Source organism: Zootoca vivipara, chromosome 5, assembly GCF_963506605.1.
Source record: "Zootoca vivipara chromosome 5, rZooViv1.1, whole genome shotgun sequence".
Lineage (NCBI taxonomy): Eukaryota > Metazoa > Chordata > Lepidosauria > Squamata > Lacertidae > Zootoca > Zootoca vivipara.
The window spans coordinates 74965699-74992886 of record NC_083280.1 but is presented as its reverse complement, the minus strand read 5'-3'; the positions used below and the strand labels follow the sequence as shown (position 1 = coordinate 74992886).

General features: G+C 41.8%; 1 protein-coding gene and 1 long non-coding RNA gene across 13 annotated transcripts in view; one reads left to right on the top strand and one right to left on the bottom strand.

Moving 5' to 3' along the window:
* Positions 1 to 111: 111 nt before the first annotated feature.
* On the top strand, positions 112 to 27142 carry LOC132592171 (uncharacterized). The gene is made up of 3 exons (XR_009557632.1): positions 112 to 185; positions 7009 to 7079; positions 26677 to 27142. It is a non-coding gene; the product is annotated as an uncharacterized LOC132592171 (long non-coding RNA).
* ANK3 (ankyrin 3) overlaps positions 11190 to 27188 on the bottom strand; it is a 209477-nt gene continuing 193478 nt past the window's right edge. For 7 of the 12 annotated variants that reach the window (XM_060274954.1, XM_060274956.1, XM_060274959.1 and 4 more), the window contains 8 exons: positions 25354 to 25485; positions 24339 to 24482; positions 21392 to 22049; positions 20142 to 20520; positions 18557 to 18718; positions 15341 to 15634; positions 13073 to 13158; positions 11190 to 12426 (listed from right to left, as the gene is read on the bottom strand). In XM_060274954.1, coding sequence (XP_060130937.1) covers positions 13090 to 13158; positions 15341 to 15634; positions 18557 to 18718; positions 20142 to 20520; positions 21392 to 22049; positions 24339 to 24482; positions 25354 to 25485 — 1838 coding nt within the window. In that variant the 3' untranslated portion in view covers positions 11190 to 12426; positions 13073 to 13089. The remainder of the gene's footprint in view (positions 12427 to 13072; positions 13159 to 15340; positions 15635 to 18556; positions 18719 to 20141; positions 20521 to 21391; positions 22050 to 24338; positions 24483 to 25353; positions 25486 to 27188) is intronic. The other 5 variants (XM_035138096.2, XM_035138097.2, XM_035138098.2 and 2 more) reach the window with 3 other exon arrangements.

The window sequence follows — 27188 nt, the reverse complement described above, 5'->3', positions numbered from 1 at the left end:
CGGCTCCAAGAAGGGAGCTGCCCGCTTCCCCCGGCGGGCCCACAGCGACGCCGGCCGCGGCTTAGGGATACTGCAACGGATACAGCCAATTTCCATGGCTGTCTGGGCGGAGACAACGCCGCCTCCCTGGGCGGAACCGTAATCTGCAACGCCAAAAAAAGAAAGGCGCCGTCAATAGTCTCTAGGTAAAGCAGCAGCGCCGCCGCCGCCTCAGGTGAACTTCGGGCGGCACGGCCTTCAGGCCCACCAGAACTTGCAGCCCGAGTTAAATTTATAAGAAAGTAAGTCGCCCACCCCCGGTTGGACTTGCTTCTGAGGGGAAGGTGCGCACCGTTGCCTTGCTAGGCGCTCTAAGGCCTTGTGCACAAGCAGGTACTTCGGGGTAACTGCCCTGCCACGGGTTGCGTGGCCTATGGGTTGTAAAGTTACCTCACGACTAAAGCAGAAAGCCCATGGCAACATACCCAAGTTTTATTTCAGAGGGAGCTTTTGGCACGCAAGAGCCTGCTTTGTCAAGAGTAAGCTGTGGAAATGGGTGGGGTCCCGTGTGATACTTGCAGGCTGCTATCGAAAAATGAATGCAATGTGTACTACTACTACTACTACTACTAATTTATATGCCACGCTTCTGACTGGGTTACCCCAGCCATTCTGGGTGGCTTCCAACAAATTAAAACACAGTAAGACATCAGACATTAAAAACTTCCCTACTATAAAAGGTTGTCCACAGAGGTCTAAAAGCCAGTAGTTTGTTGCATTGACATCTGATGGGATACACTCTTAAGCAAAACTTCCTTTCAGCTCTGCCTTCTCTACAACACAGTCCCTGCTCATGTTTACAGTGGAGGCATGTTTCAATGAGTTCTCTGGTTTTCCCCACATAAATGTGCACATGGCCCCATTGAACACAGTGAAACTTCTGAGTAAGGTTCGCCTAAGAGCCCACTGCTATCCTACGGCCATGCTTGAGTTTTATGACAGGATTCGGCTACGAAAGAAACATCTAAAAAGGGGTCTCATAATACCCTGAAATTCATGCCTTCTTTTCTTCAAGATCCCAATTCCAGATTAGGCTCCCCCATTTTGGGTTTTGAAAAAACAAATCCAGCATAGAATGCAAGCCTTTGCAGAATTAGGCATGCCTACATTTGCTCATTTAAAAGGCTTATTCTTCTTTGGCGATCACTCCTAACCGAGTAAGATTGTCTTCCATAAACACGGTTTTAACAATGAGTCCGTAAGTGACTGTGGAGGCCTGCCTTCTTTCTTGTAACCAGACCCAAATAGAGATTCACCAAATCTATGCAGCATTGTGGACTTGTTTTGTCTTAAGTTCAATTTGTTTTGTAATGCTATGACTTGATAACATCTCAATCCTTTCTAGATGTAAGGGAGAACAAGGTTCTGCAGAGTAGGTGTGGTAGTGGGTAATATGAAAGAGCCAGTGTGGAAGCTCAGATATTGCAGCATTCCTTCCACTTACAGTAGTTCAGCGCTAAGCTCCTTGAGCAATGGCTTTTGTTTTTTATACTAGTATTTATCTATCTTTTGGTTGCTGCACACAGGGTTAGTGGCATATTTGCAGTCTTCTCCTGGTGCCCTTGAAACCTCTGAGCCAACCCCCACTCACTGCTCCCTCAGTTGTAAGGTGGCAAGGGTGTTGTTTTTATCCCTTGAAATGTACAGAGCTGAAGGAGGAAGTTCCTTTTTCAGCTCTATGTGCTTTTCAAGGCTCAGTTTAATTCTTTTGGATCTCAATTTATCCATGGACCTAGAAAGGTTGGCCCCTGATCTAAGGGGATGCTGTATGTGTCATATGACATAATAGTGATGCAAGTTTCTCTAAACCTGCAGGTGGCAGCGAGTGAAGTGGAGCAGGAGGGGTAGAGAAACTCAACAGTGATGAATTATTGTTGAATGTTGAGAGACCTTAGTGTTACTTGAGAAAGATGAGCAAGAGGCATGGGGCTGCTGTTTTCTGTAGCAGCCCTATGTGTCTGCTGCAGCATCATGTTGGCTTCGTTTCCGTTACTCTGTTATTAAGGGGCTAACTTCATGTGCCACTAAATGGCATTTTTAGCAAACGTGGTTTTTAAAAAGTTAAATTTCAGCTGTGGAGATGGCAATTTGCAGTAGGGAAAAAAAAAGTTAAAATTGGCACCAATGAGAACTTTCGCCTAATGCTAATTGCTACATGCAGCAAATGGGACAATTTTTATAGAAATCATGAATAGGGAAGAATATCATAGAATTGTAGAGTTGAAAGGTACCACAAGGGTTATCTAGTCCAACCTCCTGCAATGCAGGAATCTTTTGCATAGACAGGCGGAGTCCCCCCAGCCCCAAGTGACCCCCGAGCGGAATAATGACTCAAGACAATGTGCTATGGGATTAAAATTGGCCACAACTTTATTAAGGTTCAGATGTAGGGAGACCTTGGCTCAGGCATTGGGCTTTTATCCTTCCCAGTCCCCAGCCAGGGATCTGGGTGACTTCAGGGTTATCCAGAATGTGTGGGGATTGGGCTAGCTCTGGGGAACATATGTTCAAGCAGAGAGCCCGCCCCTTACCTGGCTAATCCCCTGGCAACGCCTCCCCCAGGTGAGATTGGGCGGATGACTGAGGTAGGCGGAGACCCCAGGATTCCAGCCTGGGAAGGATGAAGCCAGCCCCAACTACCGGGAGCCACACTGGGGTCCAGGAGGCTGCACGTGATCATGCAAAAGTCTCCCCCCCCCATTTGATGTGGGGAGCGTCATTACTCAATGTGGGACTTGAATGCATGACCCTGAGATTAAATCTCCTTCCTGCTCTACTGAGCTTTTTATAAAACTCCCTTCCCCACTTACTGTAGTATTTATGAAAATTCCACCCCAACACTTGGGCTGGTATTCAACATAAATACATACACACAATTGTGATTGCTGATCATGCCATTAATGTAACATTCTAGTTATTAAATTTGTATCCTGCCCTTCCAAAGAAGCCTGGGGAAACATGAAGGTAGACTTATGCGAGCCAGTTGGGTGTTCTCTCCTGGGAGTAGGGTGCTGACTGTTGAAGAGACTCGTTTCTGCTCCTTCTTAAGGACATGAATAGTTACCGTTATAGAAATAGGAAATGTCAGGTGCTGGAATAGTATACACAAGCAGCCCACTGTACATTTCACATATACAGTCATACCTCGGGTTACAGCCGCTTCAGGTTGCATGTTTTCAGGTTGTGCACCATGCCAAACCCGGAAGTCCTGAAACAGGTTACTTCCGGGTTTCGGCGCATGCGCAGAAGAAGAATCACAACCCGCGCGTGCGCAGATGTGGCGCTGCGGGTTGTGAACACTGCGGGTTGCGAACATGCCTTCCGCACAGATCAGGTTCGCAACCCGAGCGTCCACTGTAGGAGCAGTCTTGGGAAGTGTCTAAGCAATTTCCCTCCCCATATTCAAATGGAAGGAGTGCTTGTTGTGCCCTGTGCTCTTTGCTGTTATTTCAAAGGCAGGAAGAGGATCCAACTTTCTGTTCAAATGAACTTTTGTTTTTTGTTTTTTTTATCATCACATACCACTTGAGATGGTTGCTTGAGCAAAAGATCCTGTTTCCATTGAGGGAAAGAAGGGTGTGTCCTCCCACCATGTTGATAAAATAACTTGTGATGCAGTTGGTGCTCCATGCAGTTTCCTGTATGTAAGAACAGCCATACATGGGTAAAATATTTTGTGCTTTGGTGACAAGTATCTCTGTACACCCTATTAGTGGGATAAAATCTATTATTAGGCATGTGCAGGAGTCAGTGCTTTAGTTTTTATTTTCCATTCTTCTCCATGGGAATTCTCAAACTGGCTTTTGATGTTTCCTTATCCCCAAATGGCTAACAAGAGTGTCTCCCATTTAAAAAAGAAATCACAGGTGAGCTTCAGATGGACCTAGCACAGACATACACAGCTGAAATTGTAGGATTGTCATCCCACGTCCTAAGACATTTTGGCATATGGTGATGTTACCTGCCTGATTAGAGGTATCACTTGAATTTGAGGAAAGGGCAAATTAAGACAAAAAGAAACACTTAAGGGTACAAAACACACATTTCTCATCAAAGTGGTGACCCAATTGTGAGAGGGCATGTTGGCCAGTTTTTCTCTTCTTTCAGTGGCCAGCATCAGCATGAGGTCACAATCAGTGTGATGGTATAGTGTGATAGTTTTTGTAAGATGTTGCTGTTGTTTGCTTGTCAAATTTTATCACTGTGAGGCATCTTAGGAAAGTGTTAAACAGCTGCATAATGTTTAAGCTGAAAAGGTACAGATAACTAATCTTATATTCTCTGGCATATTGTGAGAGGGAGCAATGTGACAAAAACTGTTGTGTGAAGGAGCACTTGGATGACTTTACTTTGTGTCAGCCTTAAAATGGCAATGTTACTTCTAGGCTCCCTAAAATGTCCCACACTGCCTGCTTTCTCAAAATGAGAATTTGGTCTCTGCAAGCTGGTTCATTGTGCTTCCCAAGTCACCTGTTCACAAAGCCCATGTAATTGGTAGTTATTCAGTTATTTATGCAGCTGCTCTGGTTTTTAGCAAAAGTAGTAATTCTTGTAATGGTGGAGTATGAGGGATTTAATTATCTCTTACCATAATAGTTATTTGTTTGTCCTGCTCCACAGTGGTCTTCTCATTTAATCCTCATTTAATAGTTCTCTAATGGCATATTCTGTCATGTAGTTGCCCTACTTCATCCTCCTAAGGATAGGAAATTAGACTTCCTGTGCACACTTATGCTCAGGTAAGCCTCATTGAACATAACAGGACTAGTTTCCAAGGAACCAAGCATAAGATCAGGCCTCCCACCCCCTTAACTTTGGCATTTTGATTCATAAGCAGACAAACCTTGTAATATTTCTGGGGCAGTGGCAAGGAGATCTCCTTGAGCTGGTGTTGTATACTGACTGAGGCTGCAGTCTTACCCACCCTTACCTGGGAGTGAGGCCTTCCGCAGTACTTGCTACTGAGTAGACACAGGATTGCACTGTGAGGCATTGAATATTGGTGTTCGTTTAATGATTGTGAAGAATCTTGACTGCCTACACCAGCATGGTGTAGTGGTTAAGAGTGGTGGACTTGTAATCTGGTGAACCGGGTTCGCGTCTCCGCTCCTCCACATGCAGTTGTTGGGTGACCTTGGGCTAGTCACACTTCTCTGAAGTCTCTCAGCCTCACTCACCTCACAGAGTGTTTGTTGTGGGGGAGGAAGGGAAAGGAGATTGTTAGCCCTTTTGAGACTCCTTCGGGTAGTGATAAAGTGGGATATCAAATCCAAACTCCTCCTCCTCCTCCTCCTTGTCTTCTTCATACATTTCAAGCACATCCCCTGCCCAAAAGAATCCTGGGAACTGTAGTTTACTGCTCATAGAACTACAGTCCTCAGCACTGTAACAACCTGCAGTTCCCAGGATTCTTTGGGGTGGTGGGGAACATGTTTTAAATGTACTGAGTGTTCTCAGTCAGCTTCCATAAGCCTCAATCAGCATGGCCAATTGTGAAGAATAATGGTAGTTAAACATCTGGAGGGCAGTATGTTACATCTGGAGGGCACTCGTAACTTATGAGGATTTTCACACATGCAGCTATTATCAGTTTAGAGCCTCTGTCCTTGCCACATGTGAATTTTGATACAGCAGGAGATAATGAAGAAGAAAACTTGAAATGTATATTGCAGCTACAGTAGGTTTTACATTTGCATTATAGACTCATTTAAGAAGCTTTTTAAATGCCTTTTTCTCCTTAAGAGTCTCTTCTCCAATCACTGAAAGACCCCCCCCCTTTCCCCTCTGACTTGCAATTAAATAGCTGTAAGGAGTACACTACAGATGGCATTATGGTTTTGGGAAAGCAGACAGCAGGCCCCATTTTCCTTGTAAATGCTTGCATTTTCAATTTTCAGTATTCAAATGACTCAGGAAAAATACATGCTGCATCAATAAGCTTGCTTCCCAATGAACGGACTTTAAAGGAGGCAGAAAAATGGAAATAAAAATGTCAGCAGCATTTGGAGGCTATGCTCTTAAGTGGTTTGGAGGAAATTGTGGCCTGTTACCTGAGAGATGGAAACCATAGCCTGCATTTTGTCATGCAGTGGAACTTGAGAACAAGATGTGGGCTGCAATGCTATACCTATTGTCCTAGGAGTCAGCCCCGCTGAACTCAATAGGGCTTACTTCTGAGCACTGCTTTTTTCTAAAAAAATGTTTAGGGGTCGTCAGACTCTCATTTTCCTACTCATATTGAAATACTGCCCCTCAGTGAGGCCAAACTTAGATTCACAAAATGTTTAGGGGTATGCATCCCCCCAGAAAAAAAGCACTGCTTCTGAGTAAGCATGCTTAGGATTGTGCTGTTGAGTGCCTTACAAGAAGATACTTGCACTGTGCTAGGTAAAGCTAGTATTTAAATAATGCATTTAAAAAGGGAATATGTTTTGGGGAGAGGAGAGGAAGTAACAGCTTGAGACCTGAAATCTAGTATTTTCTGCAGTTACTTTTTCCCTCCTTTAAAGGGACAAGAGTCTTTTGAAGAGTGGAGTTCTACTTCTAGGCCACTAGCTATGTAATTGATTAAAACATCTTGCTTTCTGAGCAATTGATTTTTCACCTTTTAAAAATATTTTCTCTTTATTATGAAGTCCCTTTTTCTTTTTTGCAATGTGCCTGTATTTTCAACTGTTACACAATAGGCAGAAATCCAGTAGGATATGCTTCTTAACATAAAGTTGCAGACATGAGAAACCATTCACCTGTTGAATTTCTGCCTGCCATGTACCGTAGCTGTTTAAAGCACAATAACCCTCTCACCAAAAGGTGGGAATCCCCTGCACAGCAAGGAGCGATAGAAACTTGCTTTCAAAAAAGAAATACATGAAGGTTCCCATAGACATGATAGATTTCTTTTTCACTTGGAGCAAAATTCTGCCACTCATTGTACTGTCATAGTCATATAGATTCCAATATCTTTTACAGAGAACCTGAAGCAACACCAACAATCAGCAGGACTCCTGCCTTCTCCCCTTGTTGTGTCACAGAAAAGCAAGGTATGTAACTCTTCATTGCTGGAGGGGTAAGCTTAGATGTTGCTGCTCTGGCTGTGTGCGCTGATTGTAATACCTGTGAGGATCCTAGCACTGCCGTTGAAAAGACTGGGATGTGCTGTAGGCCTTGAATAACCTCCATTGCTGTTGCTTGTTCTTTATCTGGCCAGGCATGCTGGTTGATTGTAGCATAAAAGGCACGTAGGCAGGTCTGCTGAAGCCTGAACCTTCTCAAGCATTATTGACTGTGTCCCAGGAGTGGGACAGGAGGACTGTAGTAATATTTTAGTTTGTTATAATGAATGCTGATGTACATTGGCACAGTATCAGGAAAGTTTATATCCCTGAGCAGAGAGTTTGTGGAATGGTTTGAATCGTTTGATTCTAGTGTTTGTGTTGTATACCTGGATGGCTCTGGCAATATGTAACAGGTTATTTCACTTGTTAAAAGGGAAAGTTGCAAACCATGTGTGCTGGCCACATGTAAAGCAGGTTTGGAGAGAGCTAGTAAGTGGGCATTTCTTGCATTTGAAGTGTAAGCTGGACTGAGGTGCTTTTTGATTCTAAGATACAGCTGCAACATATAGAACATAATAATTTCCATGCCCCCCAGCAAAAATAAATAAATCCTGGTGGGGACATAGGTATATTAATTTTAGTGTTAGAGATTGCCTTTATAAAAGTATTTCCACATGAATGCTCAGAACACTGTGTTCACAGCACTTGTTAGGAAAGCATCTTCAGTCAGTCTTTACAGATGTACAGTGTAGATTTGGAGACTGCTGGAGTAATTTTAAGTCACTGCAATTTACCTTTCAATTGTAGCACCAAGATGTTTGGGGATAATTTTCTTACAGTTTTCCAAGTGTTTTTGTTGCCAACGGCCATCACGTTGCATTCATGATTGTTCTTTTTTTGGTTTTTGTAACAAAATACACACCTTACAAAAGAACTCCAGACATGGGGAAACATTGAAGAAAATATGACCAATTAGCATTATTATACAGATTAAAAAACCAACCACCACCAACCTGTGACTCATTGCATCTATATTACCCTCTTTGCTATAGGGACCAGGACTGGAACTAGTTATGTTTGGAGATGTCTAGCTGCCACCAAAAATAGCATCCTGACATTTCCTTGTCCTCTGTGCCCTGGTAATGTCTGCTACTGTGAAACCCATGCCACAATTTCTGGGTGCTGTGGTGATCTCCACCACATTCCATTTGGGCTGCCCTTTATGATGCCTTGTAGTGCACTGATGTTACATTGTATGCTTTGTCGTATTATGCTGTGTACACACTCTTTGTTTACTCTGCATCCAGTCAGTGCTTTTTTCTGGGAGTTCTCAAGGGTACATAGTACCAGCACCTTTTTTTCTAGAAGAAAAGCACTGCATCCAATGCACTCCCATTGCTAGTTTGGGAAGGTGTACACACAACATTGGGAAGTGGGTGGCGCTGTGGTCTAAACCACAGAGCCTAGGGCTTGCCGATCAGAAGGTCGGTGGTTCGAATCCCTGCGACAGGGTGAGCTCCCATTGCTCAGTTCTAGCTCCTGCCCACCTAGCAGTTTGAATGCACGTCAAAGTGCAAGTAGATAAATAGGCAGGTAGGTAAAGGGCGTTTCCGTGCGCTGCTCTGGTTCACCAGAAGCAGCTTAGTCATGCTGGCCACATGACCCGGAAGCTGTCTGTGGACAAACGCCGGCTCCTTCGGCCTATAGAGTGAGATGAGCGCCGCAACCCGAGTCGTTCGCGACTGGTCCTTATGGTCAAGGGTACCTTTACCTTTACCTTACACACAACATTAGCTACAATCTATATCTATCCTGTCATTTCCTATGAAATACTGTGTTTTGATGCATTTTCCCACAAACCATATTTGATCTAATTAAGCTGGTAATGTGTACACAGCCATAAACTCTCTGGGGGAGACAGGATTTTGCTACATGGCTGCTGTCTTGACTAGTTCCAGACTAGTACACTATTGCCACCCAAGTTACCTACAAAAATAAATGGACAATTTTTCGTATGTGGGGAGATGAAACAAATGCGTTATATTGTGTAAATAACTAAGTGATAATTAGTGTAGTTCTGCTCAGAAATAATACTTTTCAACAGAGATAGTTCACACATGCAGTTATTAAAGTCCTCATGTACTAATTAAATCTAGAGAACAAGTGATGAATATTCATGAGTAGAATTAATCCAGAGTAATCAACAATACTTTTAAAGAGAGATAACAGTATGCTACTATGTTAATAGAATTTAAGTATTTATGATCACAGTCCAGTGGTGGTACTACACACTTACGTGCTGTGGAAAATAGTCCTTTCGTCACTGAAAAGTTGCAAATGGCTCAGTCATACTAAATGAGCATTGATTATATTTGCCTTATATTTTCGGACTCTTATCTGTGTTGATTGCAAGCTACAAGTTGCTCACTGGAAGCCCAAAGTTGTGCAGCATTTATTTTTATTCTTCTGGAGTTTAAGTTCCAAATCAATATAATATGAGGATATCATCATAATGACTGTTCTGGACTACACCAAGGATGAGCTAAGAACCCGAACACTGATTAAAAGACATAAGGGATCAACACTCCCTTCTGAATTGGAGGACAATGATGGACAGAGTGGAGGAAGGTGAAGCTGTGAGCCAAGCACTCGGAGAAGCCCCGTGAGGATGTTTTATTTGCACATTTATTTGCCTATCCAACCTCGGGCGGGTGCATAACCTAGAGTAATGGTTCTTACTAGACAATAGTACAAGAAACAGGAAGCACCGCTTGTATCTGAAAGTGTTCCACACGTGAGAGAAAGGCAAAATACCTATTCTTCCAGTGCATCTAGTGAAATGCACTCAGCAAAGAATTGATGGTTGATGTTTTCCACGCATAATTTTCAATCTGCTACAATAATCTTCCACTTTTCTGCAAGGGAGTTTGCCCATGTCTTCTCTTCATTGCTTTGCTACTGAAGGCAGGAGACAGGTTCCATCATAAGGCTTGAGTGGGGAAGGTGATAGGTTGTGTTTGAGAGCCACTATGACATCAGCAGCCCAACCTGACACCAGTAGCCAATAGCATTAACTGCACAGGGATGAAAGATGGGAAGCAGGGGAGAGACCTTGAGTTAAAGGGATGACATGGAAGCAAGCAGTGTACAGAGGGAAGGTGATGAAGTCAAGGAAGAATGCAAGCAGTCAGTCTGGGAAAGAAGGTGTGGAAGAAGAAAAGCTGAAGGAGACAGAAGCTGGATCAGGAGAAGCTTGGAGGTTTACAAAATGAGAAGAAGCCAATACAGTGGTACCTCGGGTTACAAGCGCTTCAGGTTACAGATGCAGGTAACCCAGAAATAGTACCTTGGGCTAAGCACTTTGCTTCAGAATTAGAACAGAAATTGTGCTCCGACGGCGCGGTGGCAACCGGAGGCCCCATTAGCTAAAGTGGTACCTCAGGTTTTAAGAACAGTTTCAGGTTAAGAACGGACCTCCAGAATGAATTAAGTTCTTAACCAGAGGTACCACTATTTGAGAAAGAGAAGAGGTGGCAGGAGTTCGAGGGAAGATGTGAAATAATGCTGCAGGCAGAGGAGGCAGGAAGGCAAAGGGATGGGAGGGACTCAGAGAAGAGAAGGTAGGGCAATGCCGCTTGTGAGCAGGAAAACTTGGGCATACAGTCTCTCTTTGTAACCACATTTCAACATGCGCCACTCCCACCATTTCCACAGGAGTATGAATAAATACCACAATATACATATAAGTGAAGAGTTTTAACACAATTTATTTTATGCTTAAATAATCAACTAGATCATCCAGTGTTTGTGTTTTCTTCATACATATTTAATTAGAGCTATTATCAATGAAACCTGTTTTCATATGAAGATAATTAACAAATTTAAGTATTTCACCAAAAACCCAAATAAAAATGCCCTTTAAAACACAGCAGCCTTAGCAACCTAATATTACACTGCTAGAATGATTACAGATGATTGGCTTACTTAAAGATTCTACATCTTAGAGCCAGTACACAATACAGTAATATTTTTACAGCGTGCTGCCAGTCTGTTAGCTAAGAATTTCTCTTCATTTCTTTTTTTTATTTAAATATCCCAAACTTGTGCTGACAAGAGCACCAACCCACTTCTAAAAGCTGCAAGCATATTCCCCCTGGTATAAAGCAAGAACAGATAGCACCCCCCTCCCTATAATGCAACTACTGTATATGTTATGGTTTCTTTAAATTTCAGGTCGTTTCCATTGAAAAAGTTGGCAACAGCAACAAATATTAGATGAAGGGCTTTGTGTTTACAGGTAAAGGGCACACTCCGCCAAGCACTGCTGCTGTGTAACCAGCCTTCATTTTCAGTGGCGGTTGTGCTGGAGCCCACTGCAAGCCCCATTTAAATGCGGGGGGGGGGCTTAGCAGCTGTGCTTGGTTGATTGCACCCCCCAGAGTTTTATTTGTCACATTGCGGCCTAGTGTTTGCAAAACTGGAAAAGATTTCATCAAAATAAGGTGAATCGCATGCATCAAAATATTAGTACTCTGAAGAAAAAAATTTTTTTTCACAGAACTACAGAATTCCTCCTTTTAGGAATCATTAAATTTGCAGCAGATTTTAAAGATTTTTTTTAAAATCAAGCTAGCGTTTTGCATATACAAACATTATAATCGCTAAATATACAAGAATCTGTGAAGATACACCCAGAATACCCCTGCAGGTGTAGCCGTTTGAGACACTGATTTCTGTTCAACATGAATGCAATATTCCGTTTGTGAGCTAAGAATTATCAACATTTATTCTACTTCTTCTTAGAATTTATACAGTGTTATTTATTTACAGTGAAACTATTGATGTTAGTTTTTTTTCCTTAAAAAAAGAGAAAAAAAGAAAGAGTATTTTATTACCCTGACAGTTTGGGTCCAAGAAAAATAAGGCGAGCTGTTGTGGATTTTAGTAAATTTTAGTGTCTTTCTGTGGTTTGAACCATTTTTTCAGCGTCGTTACATCCCCTCATCCTACAGGAATTCCTTTTTTCAGATGACATCAAATTGCTTCAATGAAGCTGTTCCAGTGTGGGAATCTTGTATATACACTGCATCGTTCTCCATTGCACACTCTCCAATGTTGTGAATGAAAGTGAATTTCCATGCTCTTGTAGAACTGGCTCATGCTAAATTAAATTTTTTTTGTTCTTCGCATAAAATCCATGCGGTTAATGTGTGGAAGCAGCAAACACACACACACACACACGCTTTATCAGTGACTTGAAAATTCCTGTTGATTTTTTTCCCCATTTCCTTGAGTTTCTCTCTAGAATACTGGCAGTAAAAGCGTACACAGTCTTGAGACAGAAGGGAGAGGGGTGAGGGAAGAAGGGGAAAAAAAACACATTACCAATATCAGAAATCTACCTTTCAAAAGCACCTAATATTTCAGTCCTAAAGATTCCTTTGGCATAAGCAGTAATGACATATCTGCAATAGCGGCTTAAGTGTATGTTTTTGTGGTGTTGGCCTGCACAGGCCACCCTAAGCATGTCTTTGTTTAGGAAGGGGCGTGCTGGTGCAACATTTGATAACTTGGCGTAATCACATTAAAGTTGTGGTACCTGAAAGATCGTCACACTCCTTATATTCATAAATGATCACTATGCTCTGCAAGAGGGGGCCTCCTTCAGGTACCATCTCATCAAAAGATCTGTTCCATACAATACAGGAATCAGACCATTACTGTGGTGGCACCTACTCTTTTGGTACTCCCACAATTTAAAAGATAGGCACCATCTCTAGTGTATTTCCGTTGGCTAGCAAATACTTTCCTTTTTCAGCCAGCCTTTTAAGTAGAGATTTTTGTCTCAGTCTGTGTCTGTATTGAATCTGAAACTCTCTTAACATATGCCATTGTTGCTGGCGTGCCTCTTTATTGCTTCCTAAGACTCCATTTTTGCTCAGAGTATTAAGAGTAGAATGTCTGTGTAGCAAACTGACCATTTGCTGTTTGTATGTTATGAATACGTTGTCTTCTCCACATGCCGGACTTCCTTCTTCGTCTTCATCTTATAACCTTCTCCCTGCTTTAATGGAAAGGTATACATTCAGAAATCAGATGCTGAGGTTGCTATCAAACTGATTTTTAGCAGGTCTCATGCAGCTGGAATGGGACAAGTAAAAAGCTATTAAATCTGAGCACTTCAGAGACACACAAACCACAGCTCTGTAGCCAATCTAATAAGCTGCAAAAACACAAGCTTTCAGTACCATCTGAGTACAGGAAACATAGCCTTACAATGTTATGAATTGTATGCTAGACTGGGATACTGCCACAGTTCAGTGATTATCAGGAAATTTAATGCAGTTTTGAATTTTGAATGTTTCACCCCTCTTGAAAAGCCGGATTCCCAGATTTACCTTTCTGGGCACCCCAAATTAGCAGATCCTTTGGAAACAAAGCTCACTGCTCTTAAGAGAGTTCATAACAGCTCAGCGTCAACTGATGTAGATTAGTAATAGAGAAAATGTCATGAAAGGGGGGAAGAGGAAAGTCAGTACAGTACAAGTATATGCTAAAGCGAAACACATCTGCAACAAAATCTTAAAGCTGACACACAGTGCAGATCTGCCTTTTGCCACTGAAAGACAATAACCAAAGGTGCAGAGTACTGTTGAAGGAATGAAAGCTCATTGGTAATAATTTTTTTAAGCATAGGCCTGATACAGAAGAACCAGAATTTTTACAAGTGTTGCTTTTTCTGAAAATTGTGAGATGCAAGTGATGGTCTCAGCCTACTTTCCCTTCTAAGTACATAATGTTGTTCCTGATACTCAATTGGACAAGGAAAACCATGGTTAAACAATCCCAGTTCCTCATCATTAATGCCTGTCATTCTCCCTTTAAAAAAAAAAATTCATTGAAGGTTGCGTATTCCATTCTCCTGATGTAGAAATACATTTTTCTCACATGTTTTCCTTTTAAATTGGCAAACCAACTTTTGCCTGTAGATGGAATATAGCCCTACTGGCAAAGGATCGGCAGCATCAAACCATTTTGTTAGAAGAAAGTTGTGCTTTTGACAGGGTAACCAAGTAAACCGTTAGGTTAGGTCATTAACTTGTGATGGCCAGTTTTAATGGGGGGCAGTCTGTGAATTAAGGGCACACTTGTTTATTTTTTTATGCTGTTTTGTTTCTGGAGTGTTGCTGTAATTGAGAATGGTTTTAGCCTTTCTTTTTTAAAAAAGAAAGCAACCTTCCCTTTTTAGGATAAGCAATACCTTTTGTTTATTAAATAGCATGGTTTCTTCTTTCAACTTCTCAAAAAGGACACGTGCTTAAGTCTGGGTATTGTGCAAACTTACTTAAATGTAATTCATTAATTGGTTAAAAGACAGGTGATTAATCAAGATTTTCCTTAGGGCCTTTTTAAAAAAAGGAATTCAAAGATCATTAGAAAAGCTGACTTCAATTTGGACTTAAATGGGGGAAATTTAGAAAAAGAAGAATCGCTCAGTGCTAAAAAGTAAAAAAAAAAACCCCCTCCAGAAATCTGGCACTGTTTTAGTCTGTAATCCAAACGTCAAGGATAAGAAACCTCCCTGATAGCTTTCAACTCCCATCAGTATTGGGCATTGTGGATAGTGGTCAGGATTGAGGGCAGCTATAGTCCAGAAACATCTAGAGGGCTACAGCCTCCCCATCCCTGGTTCTCAGCTACCTGCAGTGCAATCCTAGCATAACATTTCCTGGGAAGTCACTCCTACTATGTCCAATGGAGGGTGGGGACTACTCCCAGGTAGGTTTCTACAGGATTCCAGCCTGTGCCACAGAAAGCTCTTTTACAGCAAAAGACTGCAAAGTTAGCCCCCCCCCCTCCAGTTTGCTCTGTGTCATCCTCTGTCAAGCTAGTAAAAGAAACTGGAGGAGGTGGTAGGAGATGGGAATGGCAAAGTGTGTTCAGGCTCAGACTCTGCCATTTCAAATGGCTGTATTAAAAACCACTCCTAATGCTAATGTTTCCTACTAGAATATCAAAATGAAATGCATTTCTCTCAAGAATCTGAAGGCACTGAATGAAAAACTGAAGAACCCTGCCAGCACACAACACACTATTTGTGAGACCTTGCCTTTTTTGAGTTCAAATGCACAGCTTGTCAAAAGCACAGGCACTCTTGCTTTGCATTGCTTTAATGTTAAACTGCAAGCAGTCTTTAGCGTTTAGAGAACCAACACAGCCCTTATTTGCTATTCCTGCATACACACACTGGTTACCATGTCACCAGGTTTTTTCTCATGTGGGATAACAACACGCCTTAACACTTTCCGGGTAACCTGTAGGGAAGCAATATGGGAAAAACAAAAATCGATACTTTTCCCACCCGAATCTGAAAGGACAAAGCTAATGTAAAAAGAGTCAACGGAGAGAGGGAGAGGGAGAAGGGAGAAAAGAATGAAAATGCAAGGTGGGTTTACTTTTCGGGTGACGAGGTTGCCTTCTTCATCAGTAAACTGTTCTTCTGTAACAGATTCACCAGGAATGTTTTTTGCCTCCTCACCCTAAAGAATGTGTTACAATATTAGCCAGTCACCCATATTCCCAAATATTGGCTATTCAACATCACTCTGAGCAATAAAATCATGCCATGTTGGATTTTACTTGTCAGAAACAGCAACTACTGATGTCCACATGGTAGTGTCACATTTTAAAAGTATTCCTAAACATAGACAGAAGCCATCTGTGATGGGCTGTCATTGGAAGGAGACTTTGCCTGTAGTGGAAGTACTCTTTGTACATGCACAGACCTATCTTGATCCTTGCCATGCTATGAAGGAACACCCCCCCCCCAAATGGGTGAGATTTACCTAACAAACCCAGTCAGTGGAAGCCCTGTGCAGGCGCTTTTGCTTGTGCAACAGGGCTTTAACCCCTTCCCCCAGCACCCCACAAAATTGGCTTGCGGGAGTCAGGAGAACCCCCAGAACAATGTGTAGGGGTGTTTTGTTCTGTTTGGCAAGCTGAAATGCTTGCGCTGATAGAATATTTGTAGTAGCGTGGTGTTTACTTCCACTCAGAGGATTCCCCCCCAAATGATTTTCCTTTCTTGCTGACTATTCCAGCAGACAAAAAAGAAGGTTCCATCTACCCCTGTGATTCTTTTTAACTTCACATTTTGAATGGTCCTTCCCTTACACTACTTTATAGGTTTTTTTAAAATAAGTCATACCAGAAATGCTGATCAGTCATTGATGGCCAGGTAATAAATTACAGAAGCAAACAAATTAGTGTGTTAAAAAAGTCAATTCTGGCATGCAGAAATAGTGCGTCTTGGACTATATCACTTAATACTGCAGTTGTTGTTATCATGCTTGACTACTCTTTGTGTTTAAAAGGAAGCCTGAATCTTAACTGTTAGAAAAGCTGGAAGAAAAAATTGGGAAAGCAGCTTAGGGTAAAATCATTTTATCTGATATGCTAACTTTAAACATTCGGAGAAGTTTTTTTAAAACAACAACAACACAAACCAACCAACCAACCATGAGATAACACTCCAACACATGCATTCTGAAGTGGAACAGCCCCGAGGAAGCAGACCACATGTTCAGAAGCTGAATTTCTGCATCCTAGGGAGCTGCTCTTAGAAGCAGAAAGTGAAAGAGCCCTGAAACACATGTACTGTAGGTCTTTCTGACTGACTCTTGTTGTGCCTTCCTCCCTTTTAGATGAACTAATTTCTCAAGGTGTGAGCTTTCCCAGGCAACTGCCTCCACCAGTAGTGTAGTTAGGTAATCTCAGGCCCTAGGCTTCATGGCCTTACCCTACACTTTCCTCTTCAGATGGCCATGTGTATTGGCTCAGTTGTGAAGCACACAACTAACATTCCTCACCCCCCCCACAACAATGCTTATTTATGAATAAGCACAATTTTGCTGTAGAAAATGATTATTTTACAGTAAACAGAATAAAATGAGCATCTTTTTTAAAAATAGAAAGATGTTGCGGTGACCTGGCATGCCTGTGCTGGCCCAGCTGCTGACACCAGGCCTGTTTGCCTGTCTTTTCGGACTCTATAGGGCAGGTGGGTGCTGTGCTGCAATGCCTTTGATTTTGGCCTAGCCCTCTGCATCACTGCCAAGTGCCTGGTGGAGCAGACAGACACTCTACAGGGTCTGCTTTTGGATAGATATTTATGTGTTAGTCAAAAATGTGAATGAATTACATAAATTACTGAGGAGCAAAGAGAAGAGGAGGAAGATGTTGGGGGGGGCATGCATATTTTTCTGCCTCCCTCCAAGATCCCAGAAATTTTGCCAGTGGTGGCAAAAAGGGGGAATAAACCTAAGCTAGACATATTATGTAATTAAAGTAGGTATCAGCCCATCAGATGGATAGTAATGCAAATAACTCCCTAGCCCTTTTCCACAAGGGAGCCCAGGACTGCTCAAAATAATAAAAATTACATAAAAGGTTTTTTAAAAAACAAAACAAAACTATAACTTAACTATAACAGACAGCAGCTAAAACCAGCCAATTGATCATCAGATGAGGGAGTAGGGATAACCTTTTCCCCACAGCTGATTGTATGGACCAGCTCATGGAGGGGGGCTGTGGATCTTGTACATGTGTGTGGTTTGTGGAAGTGCAAGAGTGTGGGGTCACACCTGCCACTGGCATACAGCCCCCAGAGTGTTTCTTGGCCGATGGGGAATGCCACCCTTGGGTTGAAAAAGGCTAACCACCCCTGATTTAGACTGTTAAGAAGAATGCTATTAAAAACAAAAACTGCAAGAACATAGGAGCCTGCTAGACTACAGGCCAACAGCCCAACTTCTTGTTCTCATAGTAACAACCAGATCCCTGTAGGAAATCCGCACCTGGGATCAGAGCACAAGAGCGCTCTTCCTGTGTTTTCCAGCAAGTGTTATTCAGAAGCAATACTACCTCAGACCATGGAGGCAGAGAATACCCATCGTGACTAGTAGCCATGAATAGCTTTGTCCTGTATGAATTTGTTCAATCCTCTTTTAAAGCCATCTAACTTGGTGGCCACCGCTACCTCCTGTAGGAGGGGGTTCCATAGCTGTGTGAAGTACTTTCTTTTATCTGTCCCAAATCTTTTAACATTCAGCTTCAAAATCAGAATTAATCTCTTTCACAGTTGTTACTAGCCAATCTATAATGGTTATAGTTGCAAAACTGCTGCTGATCCAGTTTAAAATTTCACTATACTAAGCGGCATTTGTGTATATTTAGTCAAAGTGTACCTATAGCAACAAAGTCATGCTGCACACAGTGGGATTACAAAAGGATACCCATCGTGTAATTTGGTTGTTTTCCACCACAGGTTTTAAGATTATACAAGGGGCAGCCATCAGTTATGAAATACATACCACACCAAGAGAAGGAGTATAATGTGAACACTATTAGTACTGCAGTCCAAGACCAACTCCATGCCAGTGGGAACTACAGTCATGTGATACCTTCAGAATCAAACGTCGCCGATAAACCCTTGTAGTGATTCTCTGTTCTTCATCTGAGCTTGAATCACTCTGAATCTCAATGTCACTGTCACTCTCACTATACTCCTGATAAATGCAGTTTTTAGTACATTTTACCAGCTCATTTAAAAGACAAACATGAATCTGAGCAGGAATAGAGGGGGGAAATGATTATACCCAACATTAGTTCATCCTGAAAAATACCATAGGGGGAATGTCTGCAATCTTGCTTTCAGGGTAGGTAATAATTCAGTTAGTAGCATTTTGCCATGTCCACAAGTGAGGTAGGCATTCTGCATGCAGAGCTGCCTTGAAAATATTTTGAATACACCACAGTTTTGTACAGGTATAGCCTGGCATAGCCATAAATGCTAGGCAGGCTACATGCCAACCATAGTTTACTGACAGGGAGGCACACGCTTGGGAACATGTACTCCCTTCCCACTTTTGGTGCACATTTCCCCCTCTCGTCCCTTGTTGATCTGAAGTGTGCTTTTATATTACATCAGCAAACCATTGATTGTATATCAGGGGTTGGCCTCAAGACCAGGGTTTCAAATTCTGGTTAAGTGGAGAATCTTGTTTAGGAATGTTTAGGGCTCCAGGGAAGGAGGAAGGGCATGGGAAGGCTCTTGTGGCTGGCTCCTCATTTGCAAACCACGGTTTGAAGAAGCAATGCAAAAAGACTGAATAATATTACAGTAACAGAAATAATTCTATGATTCTAAGTAGAAGCCCACAAGGAACTTGTGACAGAGGGTAGAGAGTAAAGAGCGTTTTAATTTTTTTGCCTTCCATATGCTCCCGTGGCTGTCTCAACTGACTGGCAAGAGGATCCTGGAGAGCTTGGCACCACAACCCTAGTCCTTTATGTAGGCTTCCTCAGAGACCTCTCTTATACCAAGTCTATGGACCTGGGTGGCCAGCAGGACTCATGGGGTGCTGGCCTCATGTCTAGAGGGTTCTCCTGATGGGGCACTAGATCTCTGAGGTCCCTTGACCAGACTCCAAAATAGGTTTAGGGCTGAGCAAGAGACTTGACTCCATCACAGAGCTCCCTTCTTTGACCTAGCTTTCAGGAGCTGCATGCTGCACTCCACTGCCAACAGTGAGCAAGATGCACACACATTCCTTGGTTCAGAAAGATTTATTGAGAGTTGGGGGGGGGGGGTTTAAACCCATTTGGGGGCAAATGCCAGATTCTCAGAAGGGACCCTTTGCAGTTTTTTGAGCAGGCTCAAAATCACCCCCATTCTCTCTTCCTGCACCCTCACCACAAAAAGTTGCTTCTCTACTTTCATTTCGATGAAAGCTTAAACCTGGGTTTAAGAAAGGCTTTTAAAGTGGCTGATGAGAGGGATGGAGGTTGCATAAGAGAGGGGTGATCACTAAACTCTGTTGCTCTCTAAACTGAAGTTTCAGCACTGCATGGTTGACCCTAGCTGGGAAGTTTTTAGGGAGAAATATAAAAGGGAACCACAGAGGGAAGTTCATTCTATATTCACAATGCTTTAGCTGAATTAAGAATGAGAACTCTCACACAAAGTAAGGCGGATGGCATTTATACCTTTTGTTCGGACGATGTTGCTCCTTCCTCTTCCTGGGCTTTTGGTCTCAGCTTGCTGTCATCAGAAGTATTCCAGCTCGTCTTTTTCATGCTGACAGGCACAGAGGTTTTAGGTGTATCAACTGCTGGCTTGCTTGCCTCTTGCAAAGATTTCTGATGCGACGTTAATGAGATGGTTTGCTGCTCAGTTCGGAGAGAACTTTGCGTTTTTGGTTTCACAGTTTCCTTGTCGCTGTGTTTTCCTAGGCTCTTTGCAGACTCCTGAACAAAAGGCTTAGTCTTTGCTTCTGTTGTAGATTCTGAGTAGCTTCCATTGGTTTCCAATTTTCCTGCTTCTCCTTTGAAATATGAGGTAATAGAATCTCTACACTGGTCAGGGCTACAAAGAGACAAAGGAAACATGATCAAGCACTGGAAAATAGGCAAGTGTTAATTTATGTGTTGTACTTCTGTCCTGCCCTTCCTCCTCCAAGGAGTTCAGGGTGGCATATATGGCTAAATATTTTCTTCACAAAAAACCTCAATATCTACCAATGAGCTTCTATGGCTCAGAGAAAATTTGATGATAATCTGAAGGCAAAGGAAGCTCTGCTGTTTTGGTTTCTCAAACAAAGAGCAGAATAAAGTTTGTGTGTGTGTTTAACACACAATTCAGACTAGAGCCTTCCATTAAGTACAGTGGGGGAGTATAGCTCTGCAATAAATTTGGCATGCAAAACGTCCCAGGTTTAGTCACTTACAATTCCTCCTAAAAGGACTTCAGTAAGCAGAGTATTGAGATCAGCTAACAAGACCCTCCTAAAAGTATTTTGCATTAGCACCCAATGCAAAAAGAGCAGGGTCAGGTTTTTTGGTCACTGCTCTAGGACTTCAGAATACCCATCCTCTCTCCAGGAGGCCTGTGCAACTTTTATTTTACTTTTTTTGAAATTGGAAAAGTGGTCAAATATTCTTCTGTTCCTTTGGGAACTAGGCTTATGTGTTTCCTTTTGCCCATTCTGTTCAGAGCTTGATTTTATTGTGCATCCCCCCCCCAATCTTAACAGTGGTTGGAATTTTACTGTTTTAAATGCCATATTGTAAATTTGCCTTGAGAATATTGGTGCCTTATAATCTGGATTGCTGCTTATATATATAAACATTATACTTAGGTACTTCATCTAGGAAAACAACCACCATGGGTTTGGGGGGTGGGAAAGTCATAAGTGTTTTCAAAATGAGAACACTTGGTTAGTTGAACACTTTCATACCTGTCATCTAGTCGATCCAGCAATTCGCCGCTTATTCTGCGTCCTGGTGTTGGTGGCTCTACATTGACACTGGAGGCCTCACTCTGCCAACCTGTAATTGAAGACAGTTCCTGTTCTGCCTGCTGCACATACTTAAGAATAGACAAGACTTTTTCTTCTGTCATCTCCTCAGACTCAACTACTTCATCAAGGTGAATGTCTTCAAATAGAGATTTAAGCTTTTCTTCCGTCATCTCATCAGTACCAGACTTTTCTCTCTCCTGCTGCTCAGTTCTCACTAAAGTCGGACTAGTCTCTTGGCTTAGCTTTTGTTTTGGTACCTCGGCATAACTACCAAGATAGCGTGGGTAATCATTAAGGTCCATTTCATCCAATTGGATCTGGCCTACATCTTTAGATGCTCCTTCTCTAGGCACTGAGAAATCGTGTTTGCCGTCTTCCAGTGATGTGTCTTCTTCAGTCACCACTGGAGGTTCTGCTGCTGTATCATCTATGTTTCCCTGTGGAGTTACTAACACGTCACTCAGTCTACTGGGAGTTCTAAGGGGTGACTCTATGCTAGAGAAATCGCTAAAGAAATCATCTTGCTGGGAAGGGGTGGGTGGCACGAAGCGCAACCCAGTGGGAGTTTCCAGTTCCACTTGGTTGGTGGGATAACCTATGGAAGACAGCACATTTGGACTGATTGCAATGAAGTATGGAGTGACATATAATCAAACATGCAGAATGGCCAATTAATTATGTAAAATGTGAAAAATGTATGAAATGATAACAACACTTTAATTAGGAATGTAATAATGAATGTAACATCCTTAAATAATAAGTTGATGAAATGGCTAATACAGCACAGCTTATTACTATTATTGGCCTACTGCACACATGGTTGCAATTTTTCAATTACTGGTGAGAAAAGAAATATGATACTACTGAAATTACTGGAAATAGCAAATGGACTGAATCTGGATTGCTGCTTGCTGTCTTTTTATATCAAGAGTGGTATTTTGTGGCAAAATAACTTTTCTGCTTTTATTTGGATTTACCCATAAAGTTTAAATGTAATGAATTATGTTATAAAGCAAGACAGCCAGGTTTTCTTAAAAATTGGTGTACATTTTTATCATCCAGTTTCCAAAAGATAAAACTACTTGGCTTTATACCATTACAAATGTGACATATCATTTGTAGATACTTCAACTTTAATCACTGCATCATGAAAACGCAGTTGTTAGAAATATGGAAATGAACCTTAAAGAGGACAGAAAAGTATAGCATATTCTCAGAGACTGTAGAGGCAAAATCTAAAACAAAAACTATAGGGAGGGAGGATCTAGATATAAATTTCAGGAACAGTAAAACTACAGAGATGAGAGGATTGTGATGAATAAGGAGATCTTGGTGATCTTGGAGACTGAGGCGATCTTGGTGACATGGGTACAATCAGAAACACTGATTGAATAAAGAGAGAAAAGAAAAACATAAGCAACGAAAAAGAGAGAACAATAATGATCTAGAACAGGGATGGCCCACTGGAGACCCGTGAGCCTGATCAGCCCTGAAGTACCTCCCCAATTTTAATAAATGTGTGGTACAAACAATTGTTCAAAGGATATTGCATGTAGAATTTAGTGTATACCGTAGTTATACCAGTATTAAGAACATCCTGAAAAGGCAAAAGCAAGCTACCAATCAGCCTCATGACAGAATCTTTCCGGAAGGACATTACTTCCTCCACCCAGCAATTAATGATCTTTTGCCACCTGAATGTGAATGCTCCATACCTATAGAGCCCTTACTGCTAGCTTTGCTATGAAGCCTGATCATCCATAATGAGGTCTGTTTGCTTCTGTGAAAAGTACTCCCAAAGCCCAGAGTAGCAGCTGGTGAATGGAGCAGCCCCCAGGAATACAGAGGTTGACCATCCCTGCTCTGGCAGTTAGACTTGAACATAGACAAATGAATGACAGTGAACTGTAAACCATATTCTCGGAGGTAAATATTAAGTTGATGAGCTGATGAAAGGCTGGGATGGGGGGAGAGAGCACTGCAGCATTACATTGTGCTGCCTGGAGAGCAATGTTCCCATGTTCCGCAACTGAATCAACTGAGAGAAAGTTAAAAGGTAGTCTGGTCTTGGTGAGGACAAGAAGCTTGAGGAAGGTTCAGAGGAGAGGAAGGATAGACAGCAACACAGAGAAGCACATTCTCTTTGTAGAAAAGATACTTGTCTCTGATTAAAAGGCACAAGCAACATTTCAAGAGAAAACTTCTTAAAATGTCCACAGAATTTTAATTTCTGCAATGCGGTGATTCAATGACCAAGAATGTTGCTTGGGGATGAATCAAGCTCATAAGCGCTGCACACAGCCAGAAAATCCTTGCAGAAACAGCATGTGTTTGAATAAAAGAAAAGAAAAAAGGAGACTTTCATAGTGTTTATGTAACATACAGTAGCTTACAAAAAAACCAAAACAAAACAAAACAGGAAGTATTTGGAAAGCAGCTTAATGTATCTTCAAAGTCAGAATTAGTTTTTAGCACCTGATCAGTAGTACAGATTCATTTATGTATCTATCTGTGCAATAAAAGCCTTTACAGTTGAAGAACAAAAATTGAAGTTAAATCTCAGCATAAATCTGGGCATTGATTAGAGTATCAGAATTTCATTATCCAATTAGGGCAATTTTAGAATGTAAAGAAACAATAAGCAGTTGTAATTTTACCAAAGGGAACGATTTCACAGTAATTTTAGACTGAGTTCAACTTAAGTTAATGGAGCCAAACAACTCTGAAGTGTTCATTGATACATACCCTGATTTTTAATAGTTGAGATAAATAATATATATTTTATTTGAAAGAATATAGTATCATCTTGCATAGTTTATGTTATTAGATGAAAAGACCTTTCAGTGTGGAAAAATATTGGTCAAAATGAAACAGATTTGGTTACCATCAACAGGATCATGGAAAACATTATTTTCATCTGCAAAGCTTCTGGTGCCTGAAATGTTTCCATAATCAAATATTGGTCCTTCCAACAAAGTTACAATATCAATCCGATTGATTTTTGTCAATATAGAGGTTAAGGCATCAGCTGTGGAAGGAAGAACAAAATAGATGAAAAGTATTTCATAACTGAAATTTGTAACTGTCTATGAGTATGGCCAGTGGTCGCAACAGTAACATGTATAGCATGGGCATCTTTATGCATGCAGTGGATTCAATCAACCAGTCTCTACTTTCCAGTGCACGTTCCCAAGTGTTTAGAGACATGTGTCTCACCTTCACACTTCATGTATCTACCATAGTGAATACTGGTGTTGTAGAGTGCCTATAAAGCACAAATCAGCTCGTCAATACTCTGTGTATAAGTGCATGCTACTGGAAAAATGGAATAATTCTGTTGCCACGCAGTATCTCCCATAGTCATGCCTTATCACAATCTCTAAAACAGTGGACAGCATTCTCCTCACTGCATTGTATGTGCATGGAACTACTTTGGGAAAGGGCTATGGCTCAGTAGGGGAACACGTGGTTTGCACACAGAAGGTCCCAGATATCTCTACGTAGGGCTAGAATGACTTATGGTGAGCTGCTGCCAGTTACAGTTGGCAATGCTGGACTAGAAGAATCAATAGTCTGACTCAATATAAGGCAGTTTCATCTGTTCATATGTTCTCACTGTGAGAACTGTGAGATTGTGTTGATTTAAGCCTATCCAGACAGATCCAGTTCACACATGCCTGCAGCTTCCTTATTCCTTGACTTCTCAAAACTTGATGACCCACAGCTGAATTGAGATGTATGAATTGAAAATTATATCTATAGTCTTTGATCTGTGGCATTTTATTCATACATACAGTACTGGTTGAAGCTACAGTCATTAAGTGATGGGTCTAGTCTAAGTATGAAGTTCAGCAAAATATGGACTTTTACATACTTAAAACAATAATTATTAAACTTACTTGTAGCATTTTTCCCATCTCTGGTAACCCATTTCTTTAACAACATGAAGCTCTGAGCAATCAAAGAGTTTGGGTTTTCTACCCGGATTTGATTAATTTCATCAACAGAAAAATTCAGCTCTCTTGCCAGTTCTATAACATGGGGAAAATGGAGGGAAGAGAGAGATAACAAAGTTTATTTTGAAAACTGTTCAGCAGGTCACACATGGAAAAACCAAGAGTTTGGTTCAGAATTCCGCCTTTTCAGTGTAACGTCATAGAAATCGGAAAGGAGAAAGTTCTCTGAGAGAGCAGGTATCATTTCTTCCTGCTGTCTGAAACCTATCAGCCACTATTTTTGGAGCTTTGGGCTGTATCCTTCCTTCACCAGTTCTACAAACTGCATTTATATATGCCTCCACTTACCCCACCCAAGAGAGGTCAAGAGGTTGCACAGCTTTCCCAGTTTCCTGCTGTGTCTAAATACAGCCTTCTCCAACCTGCTGCTCTCTAGGTGTTTCGGACTATACTTCTCAGCAACCCAAGCCAGCACGGCCAACTGTCAGGGATGATGGGAATTGTGTTCCAAAACATCAGTAGCAGGCTGAGGAAGACTGTTCTAATAGGACTAAATCAGGCTTCCAGTCAGACAATCACTGATGACCTCACAATTGCTGTGTGGCATAGCAGCACATTGGCTTCAACTCAAAGAATTGCAGTTGGTGTTTTGTGCATGCATCAAGGCTTTCTTGTCTTCACCTCCTCATGTTGTAAGTTACCCTGAAGACTCAGATAAATCTCTGGAATGGTATATGATGTAGCAAGAGAACTGCAATCAGAGAGAGGGAAAATGGCCAAAGCAGACACACAAAGACTCTTCAAAGTGCAAACAGGTACCTTCCACTCTCATACGGGATACTTCGAATCCAAACTGTCAAATGTTGTATACAAAGCTATAAAATATTTCTAACATGCCTGGGGTATGTAGGAGGAAGCAGGAGAATGCAGCAATGAGAGCTCCATTCTTTTGTCAACAATGGACAAGAGGGGCATGTCAGGAAATCTGCCTGCTCCTTGAGGAGCAGGAAGGGGACTGAGCAGGACTGGTCAGCTGCGTTATTGCCAAGGCAACATGGGCTGCAACCAATTCCTCTCATGGCCCTGGGTGCCCCATGTGCCGTCAAGATCCTTTCTGGAAGTTACACGACTTTTAGTGCCTATATTACAATACTGGTTGGTGAGAATGAAGAGAAGTCTAACTCCCTGGCTTTGCTTTTGAGAGATGTCTTTATAAAAAGGGCCTTCGTGTTACTTCAGAAGTATTTATTTCTTACATTTCTACAGGACAGATGAGGAAGAATAAACCCTGTTAACCTCTGCCCACTCTACTATATCCGAGGCCCGGGAGGAGACAGGATCGATGCAGTGGATTCTGGAGTTAATGAGGTAACAAAATTGTGAACAAAAAAGCCACGCAACATGTGATGGTCTCAAGACTAAGTTTCCTGCTTGCCCACCTAATGCTATGAAGCTCGCTAGGGGTGTCCTGACCAGGTTACTATCATGTTAACTGATTGCACAGGGTGGTTGTGTGGCAAACACATCAGACTTAGCTCCCTGAAGAAATGATGGGATACAAATGTCACAAATGCTTTATAAACACCAGTTTTATAAACAACTTCTTCTTTGGTGATCACTCGTAGCCAAGTAAGATTGTCTCCCATAAGCCGTGTTTATGGAAGTTTTATAATATAAGGAGTGTTGTACTACTAAAGCACATTTCATATAGAGCTCTTGCAATCTTCCTCATCTACTGTATCCCTCTTTTTCTGAAGACAAAAGATGCCCCGAGGACT